The sequence below is a fragment of the Rhineura floridana genome, chromosome 13 (genome assembly GCF_030035675.1).
Source record: "Rhineura floridana isolate rRhiFlo1 chromosome 13, rRhiFlo1.hap2, whole genome shotgun sequence".
In the NCBI taxonomy this organism is placed as follows: Eukaryota; Metazoa; Chordata; class Lepidosauria; order Squamata; family Rhineuridae; genus Rhineura; species Rhineura floridana.
The window spans coordinates 29,447,649-29,467,503 of record NC_084492.1 but is presented as its reverse complement, the minus strand read 5'-3'; the positions used below and the strand labels follow the sequence as shown (position 1 = coordinate 29,467,503).

The following is a 19,855-nucleotide window of genomic DNA, read 5'->3' as shown; positions in this document are numbered from 1 at the left end:
ATAAAACAATACGAATCCATTGAAGTGTCCAGAACACGGTCTTGTCTTTCATTATTGGATGAGTTTCAGTTGGTGCAGCTTGAGGAAGTGGACAAGGTACTTGGATTGGTGCGGGCGACCACGTCTGCTCTAGATCCTTGTCCATCTTGGCTAGTGAAGGCTAGCAGGACTACTACCACCGGCTGGACTAAGGAAGTGATAAATGCCTCCTTGAGTGAGGGAGTAGTCCCTAGTAGCCTCAAGGAGGCAGTAGTAAGACCTCTCTTAAAGAAACCTTCCTTAGACCCAGATGACCTGAACAACTATAGACCGGTGGCGAATGTCCCCTTTTTGGGCAAGGTTCTGGAGCGGGTGGTTGCGGTCAGCTCCAGGTGCTCTTGGATGAGACCGATTATCTGGATCCGTTTCAATCCGGTTTTAGGCCTGGTTTTGGCACTGAAACAGCCTTGGTCGCCCTGTATGATGACCTTTGTCGGGAGAGGGACAGAGGGAGTGTGACTCTGTTGATTCTCCTTGATCTCTCAGCGGCGTTTGATACCATCGACCATGGTATCCTTCTGGGGAGACTCGCGGAGTTGGGAGTTGGAGGCACTGCTTGGCAGTGGTTCCGCTCCTACTTGGCGGATCGTCACCAGAAGGTAGTACTTGGGGAACATTGCTCAACTCCTTGGACTCTCCATTGTGGAGTCCCTCAGGGGTCGGTTTTGTCCCCCATGCTTTTTAACATCTACATGCAGCCTCTGGGTGCCGTCATCAGGAGTTTTGGAGTGCGTTGCCACCAGTACGCTGATGACACGCAGCTCTATTTCTCCTTTTCATCTTCTACAGGTGAGTCTGTGGATGTGCTGAATCATTGCCTGACCGCAATAATGGACTGGATGAGAGCTAATAAACTGAGACTCAATCCAGACAAGACTGAGACACTGTTGGTGAATGCCTTCCCTGCCCAGATGGTGGATGCTTACCCTGTTCTAGATGGGGTTACACTCCCCTTAAAGGAACAGGTTCGTAGTCTTGGGGTTCTTTTCGATCCTTCCTTCGGTTGGTAGCCCAGCTACGCCCCTATCTGGACAGGGATGACCTCGCCTCAGTTGTTCATGCTCTGGTAACTTCTAGGTTGGATTACTGTAATGCGCTCTACGTAGGGCTGCCCTTGAAGACAGTTCGGAAGCTTCAGCTAGTGCAAAACGCAGCAGCCAGACTGCTGACGAGGACCAGCCGATCAGCACATATAACACCTGTTCTGGCCCGTTTGCACTGGCTACCTATTTGCTTCCGAGCCAGATTCAAGGTGCTGGTTTTGACCTATAAAGCCTTACACGGCGTGGGACCACAGTATCTTGTGGAACGCCTCTCCCGCTATGAACCGACCCGGTCACTTCGCTCAGTGTCTAAGGCCCTCCTCCGGGTACCAACCCATCGGGAAGCCCGGAGGACAGTTACTCGATCTAGGGCCTTTACTGTAGTGGCCCCCGAATTGTGGAATAGCCTCCCCGAAGAAATACGCCTGGCGCCGACACTTCTATCTTTTCGGCGCCAGGTTAAGACCTGGCTATGCTCCCAGGCATTTTAAAGCGTTTAATGTTACAATTTTAAATCTCTTTGTTTCAGTTTATTTATTGTGATATTTTGTATTTCTGTACTTTTAATCTTTTGTACACCGCCCAGAGAGCTATTCGCTATGGGCGGTTTAAAAATGAAATTAAATAAATAAATAAATAAAATAAACTAACCTAGTTTAACAGCTTCAGACTAAACAGCAAAGAAAGCAATGCCTAACACAGAAATAAATGTGAAAGCATAGCATAAAAAAACATCACCATGTTCCAGATGATGTATCTGCGTCCAACAGTTTGGATCCAAGACACAGTCTTTAAACATTTAGGGGACCTACCCATCTCTCACCTGATCTCCATCCTGGATCTCACACAGAGGAGCCTCATGCCCAACATTACTATAATGTCTCACTCCACACACCAATGCCTTTAGAATCATGCTACACCCTGGTATAATATCATTCCAAGCAAGACACTGAGGGGCAATGGCATGCAATGGGCTGTTGGCAGGGCCACCATTGCTGCTTGTGGTGACAGCCAAAGTCAGTTAAAATACAGACTTACCCCCTCCATTTTTTCTCATAGAAATGACTGAGCCAAACACCTCAGCTCTGTTTTAACTGCAAGCCTATACCAGGGAATAATCCCCACTGAATCCAATGGGACTTACTTATGAGTAGACATGTATAAGATTGCATTGTTAGCACATCTTCTTCCCAGTCTCTGTGCCTGCACACAACTCATGCCCCACCACAGCTTTGCCATGGTGACCTCCAGATTGGACTACTGTAATGTGCTGCATGTGGAGCAGCCCTCAAAGAAGAGATCCAGAAGCTACAGCTAGTGCAGAACACTGCTGCTACGTTGCTGAGCTGAATAAGAAAGCAAATGCCAGTCCTTTAAGAGCTGCACTGGCTGCCTATTTGCTACCAGGCCCAATTCAAGATGATGACTTCACTGTATGAATTACGAGTGATGGAACTACCAGCAAGGTCCCCTCTGCTGATCTTAACACCTGAGAGGGTCTATATGCAAGGAGCCGGTTTTTCAGATATTTCAGACTGCAACCTTCATGTCTCCCTCCAGCAAAGTATCCATCTTTCTACCTTATAGATTTTCTCCATTTTTTTGAGCAGCAGGATGTAGTAAGGTGAATGGAAAATATGAGATAATGACTTAATCCAGACATCATGCTAAACCATGATATGCCATAATTTTAGTCGATAATCCAAACCGCAACCTTCTTGGGGATTTTCCCACCATTTGGCAATCTAAGAAACTGTTGTGGGCACAACAAAATATCCATTTCACAGAAGAAGAAGAAAACACCTGGTGATGCTCAGAAATCTCTCTTCCAAAAACACACCCCAGGTACACACCCCAAAACTATTAACACAGAGTTACATACAAAAAGGAAACTACACTCTTCACACACACACCCAAAAAACCAGGCAAACTCAACCCACAGCCCACAACTAAACAACCACTAAGGACAAAAAACCCTCAATTAAAAAAAAAAATTGGGAAGGGCAGAGGGCCTTGGTGGATGCCAAGGGAGGTGTATGAGGGCATGTGGTGCCCATGGGCACCACACTGTGGACCCCAGCACTATCACAATTAAAAGACACGTTCCAACCAGGTACTTGAGGAGTACATGGAGCACAGCTGGCAAGGGCTATGGCCTGGGAGGACTCCAGGGCCAGAGAAAGAGTCCTGGAGGGCCACATTCAGCCCATGGGACAGAGGACCCCCACCCCACCCTTGGTTTAAAATGTAAACAGATAATCCACCTCTTAATACAGAACTCTCATTTTATGCACCATAATTTGGCTCAACTTCTGGACCGACCCACTGTCAGATGGCGCTGGAACATTCGGCTTTCAGCCCCGCATTAAAAAAAACAACAGAAAAATCCAGCAAGACACATCATTTCAAAGCAGCAGTTTGGGAGATTTAAATTACCAGCCCCTGAAAAGGGAACTGTCTGAAGTCACATGTGAAACAGTTTCCCGTTCCTTGCTACTCCCACTCCACAAAGCACATGGCAACGTGACACTTTCTTCTCATGCACCGGTGAAGAACTTACCTGTTTTGCACAATTTCCTGGATCTTTATACAACCTCAGGAAAGTGCCTGCTAAACCCTGCCAGCCTGCTAAACCCTGCCAGCCTCCTGCTTCTTTGGCAATTTTTATTCTGCCTGCCAAGCTAAACAGTTTCAACTTGGCATCCAGCTACATCTCCCCGACCCCCAAGCCTTATGCTTACTGGTACTTTTCCCATCCTCCAGCTTATCAGTTTCCCACTCAGGTGGCACTTGGGTCCTTTTAGCAAATGACAGAACATATATAAACATCGTTCGGATTTAGGGGAACCTCAGACCCACATGCCAAACCAAGCTGCCTCCGCCTTTTCATCTTGCTCCTTGCCATTCCTCTTCACCCCCCACCTCCCATGGAAATCTGGCTCCAGCTCCTCTGACCCTGAGCCCAAACTCCGTGGGCTGCATCAGCCAAGTCTGGAGTCCTATGGGGGACTGGCAGGGCCAGGATCAGGGAGGTTTCCAGCCAGATGCCAAAGCAGCATATGAAAACATCACCCGACATTCTACAGACCAGCTTTCTTCCATGATATATTTCTATGTAGGTTCCAAAAAGAGATGGAGGAAAAAGGCACACGCAGGTACGTGAGGATATGCAAATGAATGAATAAAGTCAAGGTCTAAATAAACATAATCTATATACAAAAAATTAAAATCTTTATTAAAAAGATAAGTCTCATAGACAATAGAATATACAGTACTGACCAAATGATCTTTCTTGGCTTTACAACATTGCAGTGCACATGTAAAATGTTCTGAAATATTTGGCTGTGCTGACTAAAAATGTCTTCCAAATATCGATTACACCCAGGGGTGTAGTCATCTGGGGTCCTGGGGCTAGGGGGAGGGGTCTTAGACCCCTTACTTTTTGGGGAGCCTGGTACCTATGTCTCCAACAACCTATGAGCCAATCAGCGTTATAAGAAGTGTGTTAGCCACTGAGATGAGTCCCAATGAGTGTCCGTTGCAAGCAAGCCTTTATTAGTTCCTACTTCATAAAGCCAAGACAAGCTATGGAGAGGGAAAATTCTGTAACTGTAACAGTGAATCCTGATGATAGCATCTCATCTACATCATCAAGCAGCTTGGCAGCAGCAGGAGATGAACGTGTAGACACCAAATTCAGTAATTCAAACAATATATCTGACAGTGAGAAAAGATAATCAAATTATGGCAGTGATAGAGAAGCAGAAAGCACTATCCAAACCTGGCCAGATTATCCTATAATCCTTGAACGCTGTATTATCTTAGAAGGAGGTGTGGCTGTGAGGGGGACAGCTGTGACTATCATGAAGGGACCCTGCACTTCTGAATCTGCCACTACATTACTGATTACACCACAGCAAAATATTCCAAAAGTGTGATAGTCCAAAACCTTAAAATCCAAAAAATGATTACAAAGAATCTGCCAAATAAATGTGTTTTGAATTTAAACAGTCTTCATCAGAGGCATCTAGTTGAACGGCCTTTCAGAGGAGTTCAGGTGCCAAAGACTGGCTTCTGGAGGCTCTGCTTTGCCCCTTAAAATCTTGTGGTGTGAAAAATATTTTGCCTCTGTTCTATACCACCCAGCAATATAAGCCACTTACAGCGAAATGTGAGGTTGACGAGACTCCACCTGAAAACACTCCACTGCAGGCATCGGTGCTGCTGCTGCTCCACCAGCAGGGACTCGTTGGGACAACTGCATAATGCAACACAGATGGAGTGCACTGTTGCACATTGGCATGGCTAGAATGGCTGTCCTGCTATGGCTCCACTTGCCACCTAGAAAGTGGCAGAAAGTGGGTGTGGCTTCTGCCAAAGATGTCCCTTTGGTTAAGAAACACAGCTCACCAGAGATCCCATGGGAGAGGGGGCTCCAAAAAGTGCACCAGTTCAGTCAGGTGCCAACAACCTGCATGGAAAGCAGCAGCGAGACACCCCTGTGCTCATGCACGTCACTGGAAAGAAGCTATGTGGTCCTGTTGCCTTCTACAATACTTCATCTCTGTAGCTGTCTCACTGGTGCCTGGAAAAGGCACCTCTCCATCATCCATCCCCCTTTGCAACAGGTCAAAATGAGGACTAATATTGCTCAACCATATGGGGAGTGAGGGTTGATACAGTCCACAAGTCTCCATTCATTCAAGTCGTTACATACTCCCCTTTGCCTTCCAGGCAAGAGGGCTTACACCTCCTTGCCTGCCTGCACTGGGCTATGCCTGTCATCGGGGCAGTGAGGGGCACTGGGGCTTGAGGTGCGTGCAGGACAAACTACAGGGAAGGGCCACAGCTCAGTGGTAGAGCACCTGCCTTGTATAAATAATAATAATAATAATAAATTTTTATTTTTGAGTCGCCTATCTGGCCGAATTAATGGCCACTCTAGGCGACGTACAACAGCATAATAAAATACAATATAAAATCACAACAACAACATTCAATAATTAAACTGCCCACTCTTAAATACAGTCAGCAGCATTAAAAACTAACCCACCCCAGAAACCCCATAGGCCTGCCTGAATAGCCAGGTCTTCAAAGATCAGCGGAAAGCCATCAAGGAGGGGGCATGGCGGAGAACTAGAGGAAGGGAATTCCAGAGGGTGGGGGCCACAATCGAAAATGACCTCTCTCTGGTCCGCACCAGCCTAGCTGTTTTAACTGGTGGGACTGAGAGAAGGTCTTGTGTGGCTGATCTTGTCAGGCGGCATAATTGGTGATGCTGGAGGCGCTCCTTCAGATAAACTGGGCCGAAATTGTATAGGGCTTTAAAGGTTAATACCAGCACTTTGAATTGGGCCCGGTAAACAACTGGTAACCAGTGAAGATCTACTAATACTGGAGTGATGTGATCACGGCGACGGCTGTTCTTTATCAAATGTGCCGCCGCATTCTGTACCAGCTGTAGTTTCCGGACCGTTTTCAAGGGCAGTCCCACGTAGAGCGCATTACAGTAGTCTAAGCGAGAGGAGACCAGGGCATGTATCACTCGTGGGAGAAGATGGACAGGAAGGTAGGGTTGCAGCCTCCGTATCAGATGGAGTTGATACCAAGCTGCCCAGCTCACTGCTGATACTTGAGTCTCCATAGACAGCTGTGAGTCAAGAATGACCCCAAGGCTGCGGACCTGGTCCTTCAGGGGCAATCTTACCCCATTAAACACCAGTTTTATATCTCCCAGCCTTCTCTTATCTCTTACGAGCAATACCTCGGTCTTATCAGGGTTCAGTTTCAGCCTATTCCGTCCCATCCATCCACTAACGGCCTCCAGGCACTTGGACACGGTATCTACAGCCAACTCTGGTGAAGATTTAAACGAGAGGTAGAGCTGAGTATCATCTGCAGATTGGTGACACTGCAGCCCAAACCTCCTGATGATAGCTCCCAGCGGCTTTACATAGATGTTGAATAGCATGGGGGAGAGGATAGAACCCTGTGGTACTCCACAATTGAGAGGCCAAGGGTCTGAAACCTCATCCCCCAGTGCCACACATTGGTGCCTGTCTGAGAGATAGGAACAGAGCCACCGTAAAACAGTGCCCCCTATTCCTAATCCCTCCAGGCGATCTAAAAGGATACCGTGGTCGACGGTATCAAAAGCCGCTGAGAGATCCAGGAGATGCAGAAGGTCTCCTCTCACCTAAATACTGTAATGCGCTCTACGTGGGGCTACCCTTGAAAACGGTCCAGAAGCTGCAACTGGTACAGAATGCGGCGGCACGCCTTGTTAAAGGCAGCCGCCGGCAAGATCACATAACTCCAGTGCTAAAAGAGTTGCACTGGTTACCAGTTGCTTGCCAGGCCCAATTCAAGGTGTTGGTTTTGACCTTTAAATCCCTATACGGTCTCAGCCCAGTCTACCTGAAGGAGCACCTCCAGCATCATCAGCTATGCTGCCCAACAAGATCAGCCTCAAAAGATCTTCTCTCTATCCCATCAGTCAAAACAGCCAGACTGGTGAGGACTAGAGAGAGGGCTTTTTCAGTTGTGGCCCCCACCCTGTGGAACTCCCTCCCAAATGATCTCCGTCATGCCCCCTCTATAATGAGTTTCCGCCGGGCCGTGAAGACCTGGCTCTTCAGGCAGGCTTTTGGGGTGGGCTAGATTTTATCATCATTGTTTTCAGGTTTTAATGTCTATTATATTTGTATGCCTATTTTGTACGTAGCCCAGAGTGGCTGGATAGCCAGCCAGGTGGGCGACTAAGAAATTCAATAAATAAATAAATAAATAAAGGTCCCAGGTTCAATCACCGGCATCTCCAAGTAAGGCTAGGAAAAGACGCCTGTCCGAAACCCTGAAGAATCACGGTCAGTCAGTGTAGACAGTGCTGAGCTAGATGGACCGACGGTCTGGGTCAATATAAGGCAGCTTCCTATGTTCCTGTCTGTTAACTGGGAGTCTTCCTTTCCCAGTCTTTTCGATTTCTCTCTCCCCTTGTCCACTCCCCTCCTTCCTTCTTACTACTTCCCCTTGTGAGGTTCACCTCCCCCATTTTATTCTTCTCCAGGCTGGCATCTTCCCGGCTTCCTGGCCATCTTCCCATTTCCATGTTATGCCACGGTGAGCTGTCGCCCATGGATGATGTCACTTCCAGGCGCCAGAGGCAGGTTCCATCTTGGTGCACGTTCTCAGGCCTTCCCTCAGGCTACAGACCACAGAGATGGGAGCACTATTCATAGCAGGATTGTAGCACGTATACATTTCTGCTATCTGAAATGTCCTTGGCATTCATGCTTTATAATCCTGAGCAACTTCCAATTCCAAGTAAAAGTTATTTTAAAACAAGAAAAGAAAACTGAGATGGTACAGCTGTATCCACCAGTGGCCAATATTAATCTCCAAGGATTTTCCCCCCCTCAACTTCAGCATGCCCAGTGTGATCATGAAAAAAAACAATCAAATTGCCCCAGATTTACAGGGACTTAGGAAGCCAAGAAATCAAAGGCAGGTACAGGCTGAAATAGGCAACTTGGTCAACGGTTTTTTTATGCCTGCCGCTCGGTAAACAGAACAGCTCCAGTTGTGTCCTAGACTCTCATCAAGCATCAACACTTGAGTCAACAACTTGCTCTTGTGGCTTAAGGTTTTTGATGTTTACTTTGTTCTTTCCACAGTTCAAAAGGGAAGCACTAATGCACCAGCCCTCTTACCAAATACAATCTTAATCCCAGAATCCAGAGCCTTTTGCTGATGACCAGTTAAGTCTGTCAAGGATTTGATCAAGCTTTACATAACAACCCAGAAGTTAAATCCAGCTTCTTTTCTGGACCGATCAGGCAGCCCTTTTTATCTTTGCTGCTCAGATGCCTTGTTCATAATCAAGGGTAGGCAAGGGAGGTAATGACAATGGTGACTTGGAAACAAAAAAACAAGGAATTCAATTATTTCCCTAATTGCTTCTTTGTCTTCTGGTCCCATCTTTGGCAGAGAACATATTCTTGATTCAAATCTCGGTACACAGATTGTATGAAGGCTCTCAAACCTGTGAAGCTGCAAATCCAATTAGGTGCTATTTGTCTTATTAGGAATGTTGGGGTTTTGACCAGATCAATGGCACCAGACAGGCATTACAGATTAATAGAAAGCTGCATGGTACGATGCTGCTGCCATGCACCACAGCGCTACCAGGGAAGCATCACAGACCGTTGGTTCACAAGATAAGAGAGAAAATGTAACAGCCTGAAAGCCATGACTACAGTTCAGCCTTGAGACTTGAGCTCAGCAGGAAGCTGAAATCCAAGGAAGCTTCAGCAGGAAGCTGAAATCTGAGTCCCAGCAAGACTGGGAAAGGCAAGTGGGTCAATCCAGAGGCACAAAGTGTTGCAGGCTAGACTTATGAGACTCCATCAGAAAAGAAGCTAGAATGAGGATGCGGGAAAGGAAGATGGCAGAATGGGATGGAACAGGCTGACAGACAGAGGATGCCTGGAGCAAGACTCAGGAGCCAAAGAAACAAAGGCAGAGCCTATCTGTTGCCCAAGCCTAGCCCTGAAAGGTCTATAACCATGCCAGGAGGAATCAAGGGGCTGCCAGGGAATGGATCCATGTTGCAAGTTAGGAGGACAAAGCTGTCCTTTCTTCTTCCAAACTGTAGTGGCTCTCACAAGGGGTTGCAATTCATAGATGAGCTGTCCCAATCCATGAATTGGTGCCTATTGTGTGGAATCACTTAAAAACATAACAAGCTGCCTTATACCAAGTCAGGCTAATGGTTCATTTAGTTCAGTGCTGTCTGTATCAGAGACAGGGAACTTACGGCCTTCCAGATGTTGCTGGACTCTAACTCTCATCAGCCTGAGCCAGCATGGCTAATGGGATCAGGGATGGTGGGAGCTGTAGTCCAGAACATCTGGAGGGCCACAGCTTCCCCACCTTGAGTCTACATTGACTAGCAGGAGCTGTCCAGGAGTATCTGCAGATACCAAGGACTGAACCCAAGGACTTTTGCATGCAAAGCATGTGATTTACCACTGAGCTATGGCCGCAATGTGTTCTCCAAGATCCTAGCATGGCTCTACCCTCTTGCAGCCCATTGGTTCCTCCTGCCATGGTATCCCAGGTGATCCTGTGCTTGGGAAACCAAGAATGCTAAATGGCTGTGATTATTTTTTTATTTGTCTTAGATCTTAAAGAGGGGAAAGGTAGGGGGGAAACAAAGGAAAAAAGCAAAGAACTTTAGACAAATAGTCATCTAATACCTTCAATTCTCAGTGTTGTCCTTCCATCTATGCTAGAAAAGGCAATCTACCGTGTCATGGTTTTCCAACCATACCAGGTGGCCAAAAGAACCACAAAATCATTTCACAGCCTTTGGTATATAAGAAGTAGTGCCATAGCCTCATTTGGGCATAATACTCACTATGGTGTGCTCATGTGCTTCTCCTCTACTCCAGCACAGTCAGAAGCTTTCAACTAATCACAGTTTAGTGTTATGCTGAACTTAATCGAACTGTGATTAGCCTCCACTATGGTTTACTGCATAAAGGAAGCTTTACGCTTTATGAAGTCTTATTTCAATAAGCTAGAGTTACAATTAATCACAGTTTATGGTCCAGAAGTAACACTTAAAACTTTGATTACCCAAGTTATTTAAAAGGCATAGGTGAACATAAAGGTCTTCACCTTGCACCCAAAATACCACAAAAATGGCATCCACGAGCCTCCCTGGGATGTAGAATTACTGGAAAGGACCTCTCCTTGGTGGTTACCCATCTCACTTCTTTTGGCAAGGGTATGTAGAACAAAGCCTTGAGCCTGGATGCCATTTGTTTTGTTTTTCTAAGAAAACGTCAGATTAGATAGATAGATAGATAGATAGATAGATAGATAGATAGATAGATAGATAGATAGATAGATAGATAGATAGATAGATAGATAGATAGATAGATAGATAGATAGATAGATAGATAGATAGATAGATAGATAGATAGATAGATAGATAGATAGATAGATAGATAGATAGATAGATAGATAGATAGATAGATAGATAGATAGATAGATAGATAGATAGATAGATAGATAGATAGATAGATAGATAGATAGATAGATAGATAGATAGATAGATAGATAGATAGATAGATAGATAGATAGATAGATAGATAGATAGATAGATAGATAGATAGATAGTCATTGCAGGTTAAATACAAATTAGATACAGGGAGGTCACATACAGGTTTAAGTCCAAAACAAATGATTGTCTCGCTAATCACACATTTCCAAAATTGATCAAACATTAATCTATCAAACAACATTAATTGATCAAACAACAAAAAACCAACAAAAATAGGGGAGAAAAAGAAAAAATACAATATAATAAAAACTTTAACAAACCAGCTGCCATTTTGATCTTCCACAATGTCTGGGATGTAGTGTCATTCTGGGGCATGGGGGATTGGTAGAGAATATTCAGCAAAATTGTGGTGTTTTGGAGGGATGAAAAAGAAAAATCTCAGAAATTTTCTTCCAAAATAAATTTCTCCTGAGAAATTTTGGCTCAGCTTTACCTATAGATACGCCAAGTTCTGAAAAGATGGGTTCACATTATCAAAACAAGTCAGGAAGATAAGAACATAAGAAGCGCCCTGCTAGATCAGACCAAAGGCCCATCTAGTCCAGGTCTCTGTTCTCACTGTGGCCAATCAGATGCCCATGGGAAGTGTGCAACAGCACTCTACCCCCTATGATTCCCAGCAACTGGTATTCAGAGGCACACTTCCTCCAATAGATTAGAGACAGGGCATCGCCAATGTGGCTAGGAGCCATTGATAGCCTTATTCTCCCTGTGTTTGTCTAATCCTCTTTTAAAACTATTCATGTTGGTGGCCATCGCTACATCTCGTGGGAGCGATGCTGGTAGATTATTCCATGCTGGAACCCAAGGCATGGCTGTGGGTGGACATCTGGGACATCACAGCGGTGCTTCATAAGAAACCCCATTCACAAAGAAAGAATGCCATAAAAAGCAACCATCTACCTGCTTTGCAACTGCAGGGGAAGCCAGAGAGCGAAAGCATCTCCCTGCATGAAAAGCCCCCCACCCCCGCTTCCCTCATTTATTTATTTATTTATTTATGAAATTTATATCCGGCTCTGCCTCCCAGTAGGAGCCCAGGGCACAGCATTTAACAATGACTGGCAGACTTACTGTGTGCACAAAATATCAAGAAATGGTATTCTGTTGCCTAACAGAGAGGGCTGCCGCCAGCTAGTTTTAGAATATCATATGCTGGATATTATGCTAGCCTTAAGGGGGCTTTTATACTGTGCCTTCTATAATGCCACTGCTCAAGGCAATACAGCGATTTAGATATCCAAGTCTGGTGTTTCATACTGTTAAAGAAACCAGAAATATCATCTCACTCCTTATATACCCAATTGATCATTGCGCTCTGCAGGTGAGGGCCTCCTGCAGATACCATCTTATTAGGAGGTCCACTGCACACAGCATAGGAATTGGACCTTTAGTGTGGTGGCACCTACCCTTCAAAATTCCCTCCCCTTAGATATTAGACAGGCACCATCTCTGTTATCTTTCCAGTGCCCACTGAAGACCTTCCTCTTTCAACAAGCCTTTTAAGTAGAGACCATATCCCAGTCTGTGTCTGCACTGGAATTGCTTTTTAAGATGCTTTTAAATATTTTTTTAAAAAATAGTGTTTTATCACTGTTGTTTGCTGCCCTGGGCTCCCTTTGGGAGGAAAGGCAGGATATAAATCTAATAAATAAAGTAAAATAAAAGTGAATGGAAGTTTATACTGTTATTTCATACTTGGTTTAACTGGTTTCTACTTGTAATCACTCCCTCTAATAGCAAGCTCGGGTGATGACTGCCCACCAATTTGCAGCAAAAACAGGAGGGAGGCATCAATATACCCAGGTAAGTCTGAGGTTTGCAGAAGGATAAATTAAAGAAAAAGTGGGGGCTAAAAGCATTTCTTCCCCCCCCCCAAAAAAAGAGGTCAAACTGAGCATAATCAACAGCCACAGAATGCAGGCTGAGAGTTAGGGGTGGAAAGCTGCATAGGAAAGGAAAGACCAGAATACCCTGATGAGATAAAATGACTGCTGGAACCCTCAACTGAAACAGTCCATTTAGGAGGGGAATCCACAACAACAGTTTCGTTGCTGATCCCATTTGGTCTTAGTATAGACACAGGCCCCATATATTTCAAGCACTTTTATACCACTTTAAACAGCCGCGGCTACACTCCCGTAATCCTGACAACGGTAGTTTGATAAGGATGCTGAGAGTTGTTAGGAGACCCCTCTTCTCCCCACTGAGCTACATGTTCCTCACAGAGAGTTACCTAGGAAGAAGAATTTCTTGAATTGTAGCCCTGGGAGGGGAATAGGGGTCTTCTAAAAACTCTCATAAAAAATTCATAAATAAATAAAGGAAGCCACAGACCTGAACTTACAAGATCTGAACAGGGTGGTTCATGACAGATGCTCTTGGAGGTCGCTGATTCATAGGGTCACCGTAAGTCGTAATCGACTTGAAGGCACATAACAACAACAACAAAAACTCTCAGCACCCTTAACAACTACAGTTCCCAGGATTATTTGACTTGATGTCTGTTAGAAGTGGTAAAAATGTGCTTTAAAATGTATTGTGGGGATGTTGCCCAAGTCTTTGATCACACATATACTGGTGGGTCTTACAAGAAGCAAAAACTCCGTAATTCTTAAAAGGCCCCACTACTATGCAAGTCACACAGATGTCTTTCATTCACTGACAAAGGAAACTTCAAGAGGGTTTTTGTTCAGCCGCCCACCTATATAAATACACACATATATACGCATGCCTCCTTATTATGCACAGAACAAGTTTCCTTTGCTTTAAAAAAAGGCATAGTAGTTATTTATTTGTTTAAAGGTACCTTCCAGATGAAAGTGTTCGTTTTCAATTGCCTCCCTGTAACCTTCACCAGCTGGATCCTGTAAAAATGTAAATAAAACAACAAAGGGGAGTTATTGGCATGTATAGCAATATGTGATGCTTTTAAGCCACATAACATTTCTAGCTAATGTTAATCTGAAAAGATGTGGCAAAATTTCATCCAAGCGGACAATGCACACATCCAGTTCTTTAAGACATGCCCAGGAGATCTGCAAATATTCTGGAAAACTCTCTACAGTTCACCAATGGGTCCTGAGTCTGGTCACATCCATTCCATATATTTTAAAACACATTTAAATCACATTTAAACTGTGGCTTGTGAAGAGTGCTGGGAAGTGTAGCTCTGTATGGGGTAAACTACAGTTCCCAGAATTCTCTGAAGGGTAGCCATGTGCTGTAAATGTGTTTTTAAATGTATGGTACAAATACACATTATCCATGCACACTAAGATGCCTGCCATGCCATTGCAAGCTCATGATGGACTTGTCAGTTCTCACTCTAAAGACCCAAAATAATGAGACACCTTTTGCACAATTATTATAATTTACTTCATTTATGAATTGCTCCCTGGGGCATCCCAAAGTGATTTACAATATAATAAACACATATATAGAAAACTACAGATATAAAAATAGTTAAAACAATTGCATATATAAAAACAATTACAGAACATAAATGTACAAAACAAAGCCCTATGAAGAGAGACTGAAAGAACTGGGCGTTTTAGCCTTGAGAAGAGAAGGCTGAGGGGAGATATGATAGCACTCTTCAAGAACTTGCAAGGTTGTCACACAGAGGAGCAGAGGTGTCACTAGGTGGGTGCGGGAGGTGCGGACCGCACCTGGGTGACACCATGAGAGGCGTGACACCCAAAGCTGCCGCGGGGGCTCCCATCTGGCTGGCGCAGAACCCAGGAGTGCACAAAACCCGTGCAAAGGCACCCGGATCCCAGACCGGAGATGAAGCGAGGGATGTGTGAAGGGGAAGCGGTCCCAGGAGGAGGAGGAGATCTGTCAGGAGGAGGCTCCGCCCCTGGCAGATGGCTGCCCGCTGGCTCCCTCAGCGCCCCGACGTGGCGGGCCAAAGGCAGGTTCCGGGCGAGTGGGTGGGTGAGCCCCTCCCCGCGGTGGGCTGGGGCGGGGTGGGGCTCGGGGAAACATCCTTGCCGGCCTGCCACCAGCTCGGAGCCGCCTATTGGGGTGTCCCGGCAGTCAGTCAGTGCGGCCGTCAGGTCCCGCACTGGGTGACACCAACCCTAGTGACTGCAGAGGAGGGCCAGGAGCTCTTCTCAATTGTCCCGGTGTGCAGGACATGGAATAATGGGCTCAAGTTACAGGAAGCCAGATTTTGGCTGAACACCAGGAAAAGCTTCCTGACTGTTAGAGCGGCATGACAATGGAACCAATGACCAGGGAGCTGATGGGCTCTCCAGCACGGGAGGCATTCAAGAGGCAGCTAAGACAGCTACCTGTCAGATATGCTTTAAGTTGGATTCCTGCATTGAGCAGTGGGTTGGACTCAATGGCCTAATAGGCACGCCCGTGTACACGCATGCACACGCGCACACACTTACAATAATAAAATCAATTGAAATCCAATACAGATACAAACTGGGATAAAGATCTCAATGCAGAAGTTTTGTTGAAAGACGTATGTCTTTAGCAGACAGTAAAAAGACAATAGAGAAGGTGCCTGACAGATATACAATGGGAGGGAGCTCCAAAGGGCAGTGGCTGCCACATTAAAGGCTCTATTCCAACATCATGTCAGAAATGGCTTCCTGAGAAGATGATATCTACAGGATGCCCTCTCTTGCAGAACACAGCTATTGTTTGGGTGCACGGGGGATGAAACAATCTTTTCAGTATCCTGGTCTCAAACTGCATATTTGTACACCAATACCAGCACCTAGAACCTAGTTCAGGAAGCTAATTGGCAACCAGTGCAATTCTTTCAGCAGCAGCATAATAAGACGGCTGCCACATTTTGCACTAGCTGCCACTTCCAGGGCAGCCCCAAGGGCAGCATACAGTGGTTGTTGCAGTAATGGCTTTTAAAAGAGTGAATAGAAGATGAAGAAGAAGGGAAAGAAGGGAAGAAGTAGGGCTGATCTCTATCAGAACCTGGGAAGTGAAGAGAGGGCCTTAACCCTTTGCCCCTTGCTAGAGTGTCAATCATGGGGCCCTGAAGCTGCTATTTGCACTAGTGGGCAAGCTCACATTTGTGCCAGTGGAAGCTTTCCTTCTAGTACAGGTGTGAGGAACCTTTGGCCCTCCAGATGTTGCAGAACTACAACTCCCATCAGCCACAGCAAGCACAGCCAATGGTCAAGGATGATGGGAGTTATAGTTCAGCAACATCTACAGGGTAAAAGGTTCTCCACACCTGTGCTACTCCGAATAGCAGTGTGCAGGAGGGAGGCAACCTACATTGGGACCACAAAGGGTTAAGCACCCTTCCCTCTCTCACTCAATTCCAAATGGATCAAAGGAGCCTGCACTCAATATTTACGTGGGGAGGGTATGCCGTTGCAGATTGCGTGAATGTCTTTACTTTGCCCCCTCTAGTCTTCAAGTTGAAGTGCAATACAAGCAGTGCTGTTTTGCCTAAAATCACCTTTGCCAATCAGTTTACTGTTCTGCAAAGATATCTGACATAGTCATTTCAGATCATGCACTCAGAATATTTCTGGAAAACAGAAGAAAGCAACACACCAGCAGGAAAAGTGATCCTAGGAGGAAAAAAAATCTCTTTACAGAAGACAGGCTCATGTTTAGCACTGCTGCTAAAATCTGAAGCTGCAATGAAGCTATGAGAAATTGCTTGCACACAAATATTATGATTTCTTCCAACCCAAAACTTGGAGGTGACAAAACATCTCAGAAATGTTTCAGTCACCATCTCACGCTTAGCTTCAAGCTCACTTCTGCTCAGCTGGTTTTGGCTGGTTTCTCTCTCTTCCCTACCCAACACTGCCATTTTGTTGGCCAACAGCAGTCATATGGAATTCCTCTCTCACCAAACTGGAGAAAAGGGTAGCTGGGGACCACAGTAGCAAGGGTTTCCTGATGTGTGTGCCCAGCTTACCAATGGACGGGCCAACTTTAGCATTGCATCAAGGGTGCAGACCTTCTTTGGGCCAAGAACAGGCTACCCCAATGGAAAACTGCAAGGACTGCATTTCAGCAGCAGGTAGGAGCAGACCCAAAAGTAAGTGGAGGCCAGAATCAGACACCCTTAACACACTCCGACACAGACATTCTCCTACACAAAACTATTCTCCATGGAAACAAAGGCACATATTTAATTCTTAATAACCTTCTATTTGTACTTGCGCCTACGGCCATACTACCCTGAACATGCCCAATCTCATCTGATCTCAGAAGCTAAGCAGGGTCAGGCCTGGTTAGTACTTGGATGGGAAACTGCCTGGGAATACCCGGTGCCATAGGCTTAGAGGAAGGCAAGGGTACATCACCTCTGAATACCTCTTACCATGAAAACCCTATGAATATATCCAAAAAAGATTCATAGGGTCACCATAAGTCGTAATCGGCTTGAAGGCATATAGTAACAAATTTGTATTTGCAGCCTCATTACTTATAACTTTGCATTTCTGAGACCACACCCAGCTCTAAATCACTATGGTAATTAAATCCACCCTTTACAGTATACTTTTATAAGACTCCACCATTTTTTTTAAAAATGCAACACTCCATCTAATTGCCAGGGAGATTGCCTGGGGTGGAGGGAGAACTTCAAAGAGGAAGAAAAGTTCATATTTTAAGAACTAAAACTCCCTATTTCCAACAATAATGTACTTTAAGAAAAAAGCACTTGCTTATCACTCTTCATTTTGCATTGCTTAGTTCAAATAAGTAGCAAGCTGATATTTGACCATTCAAGCTTTCAGTTTTAAACATTTTCCCTCCTCAAGCCTGTTATTATAGCCACAACTTCAAAACAGCGGTTTGATCAATTTTGCAAGAGCAGCAATGTATGCATATTAATAACCCAATAACTGAATACCCCTTTTTCCAAAAACAGATCATGGAAACCTTTGGAAATTTCAACAACACAACCAGACAGCTAGAAGTCATCAGCTGTCAATTAAATTTGCTCCTTCATGCCAGTCTGATTATGGCATGCATTATCTCTGATAGACAGGCCTGTGATATAACAGGCCTGTGCAGGCAGCCAGACAAAATATACTACTATTATGCTAAGAACCAAATGGAGCAAAATATTTATGTGTTAATGCAGGAGGAAGCTGCACAGACCCATATGTTGCCAATGGTAATGATCTCAGCACCCTCTTTATGAAGATGCACCATGACCCCAATCCAGAGGGAAAGAAATCATGTTCTATTAAAACCAATGGGACTTAAGCGGCAGTCTTATGCACCTGAGAGTAGGCCCCTGTGAACTTAGTGAGGCATACTTCTGGGTAGACATGTATAAGGTTATGCTGTAGAACATGACTACATTTCTCTGAATCACGACCTTTACATGAGGCCGGCAAGTTGCCACCCACCCAAAACTATTCTGCAACATTCTGAAATAAAAAGCAAAAGTCATGTACACACAACCATCCTGATCTCAGCCTTATTTTTTAAAAAAGAAAAAAACAGAAGCCAATGCAGTGGTGGCTGGTCTCTTGTAGCAAATGGGACACTCCCCAACTGACCTCAGTCTGCCCTCAGCCAACCCGCACCTGCTTACCTTCTTACTTACAACCAGTGCAGCCTTTTCCAACCAGTGTGCCTCCAGATGTTGTTGAACTACAACTCCCATCAGCATCAGCCAGCATTGCCAATGGTCAGGAAAGATGGGAATTGTGGTCCAACAACATCTGGAGGCACACTGGTTGGGAAAGGCTGAGTCAGGGGATGGCTGTGCTTGTCATTGGCTCTGGTGCCACCTACTGTTGGTCGCCCTACCATGCCCAATGGGCACCAGCCACCACTGAGCCGATACACTCACTTTATTTTAAAATTAAGGGGCATCTCCCCCAAATACATAGACTGCTTTGAAACTAGTTTCAAGCTAGCTGTCATATTATTTTTTTCCTAGGAATAACAGTGGTGACGAGGCAGTTGGAATTCTTTGACAGTGATCAGTCGGGAGCACTGGAGTCATACCTTCCGTACAAGGAAAAGCTAAACTTTTCCCAGTCGTCATCTGTTCTGGAATTGTTTTAAAGATTTTTATTATTATTATTATTATTATTTGATCATTTGTTGTTTGCTTCCCTGGGCTCCTTTGGGAGAAAGGGTGGGGTGTAAATGTAATAAACATACAAACCCCTTGGGGACTTTTAGTTTAGAAAAGATGGCACAATAGGGTTGTATAAAGTTATGGGTGTTATGGAAAAAGAGGAGAGGGAGAGGTTTTTCTCACAAAATACAACAGCCTACGGTCATCCAACCAAACTGGCAGTCAATTCAGAACAGTCAAAAGAAAGTTGGGAGGCTGGTCCAGTGAGAGGAGAGCATCTCTCCATCACTTCCTCAACCACATATCCCATCTGCATGGATTGGGAGCCCTCACTCTGTTGAGCTGGTGTGGTAGAAGAGACCCAGAGGGACTTAGGAAAGCTTCTGAGTCACCCTACTAGTTAAAAGCAAGCTAACAGGAGACAGGACAGTACAAGAGTAAGAGAGAGATGTTCTGTCTGCACTGGAGTGCAAGGAGTCAGAACTGTCCTGGCAGTGATAAAAGAGACCCAGTGAAATGAAGCCAGAGCTGAAAGGGAAATGATCTTGAAAGAGGCCTGGTCAAGAAGTGCAGACTGGAGAATGGACCAAAACGCCT

The 19,855-nt window shown here is 45.2% G+C and overlaps 1 protein-coding gene and 1 pseudogene across 1 annotated transcript in view; one reads left to right on the top strand and one right to left on the bottom strand.

Moving 5' to 3' along the window:
• The window catches only part of NKD1 (NKD inhibitor of WNT signaling pathway 1), a 173,224-nt gene that overhangs the window by 61,674 nt on the left and 91,695 nt on the right, over positions 1-19,855 (bottom strand). Inside the window, exon 4 of the mRNA XM_061593989.1 lies at positions 14,021-14,078. Within this exon, the coding sequence (XP_061449973.1) occupies positions 14,021-14,078 (58 nt within the window). The remainder of the gene's footprint in view (positions 1-14,020; positions 14,079-19,855) is intronic.
• LOC133369477 (5S ribosomal RNA) lies at positions 17,377-17,495 on the top strand (annotated as a pseudogene).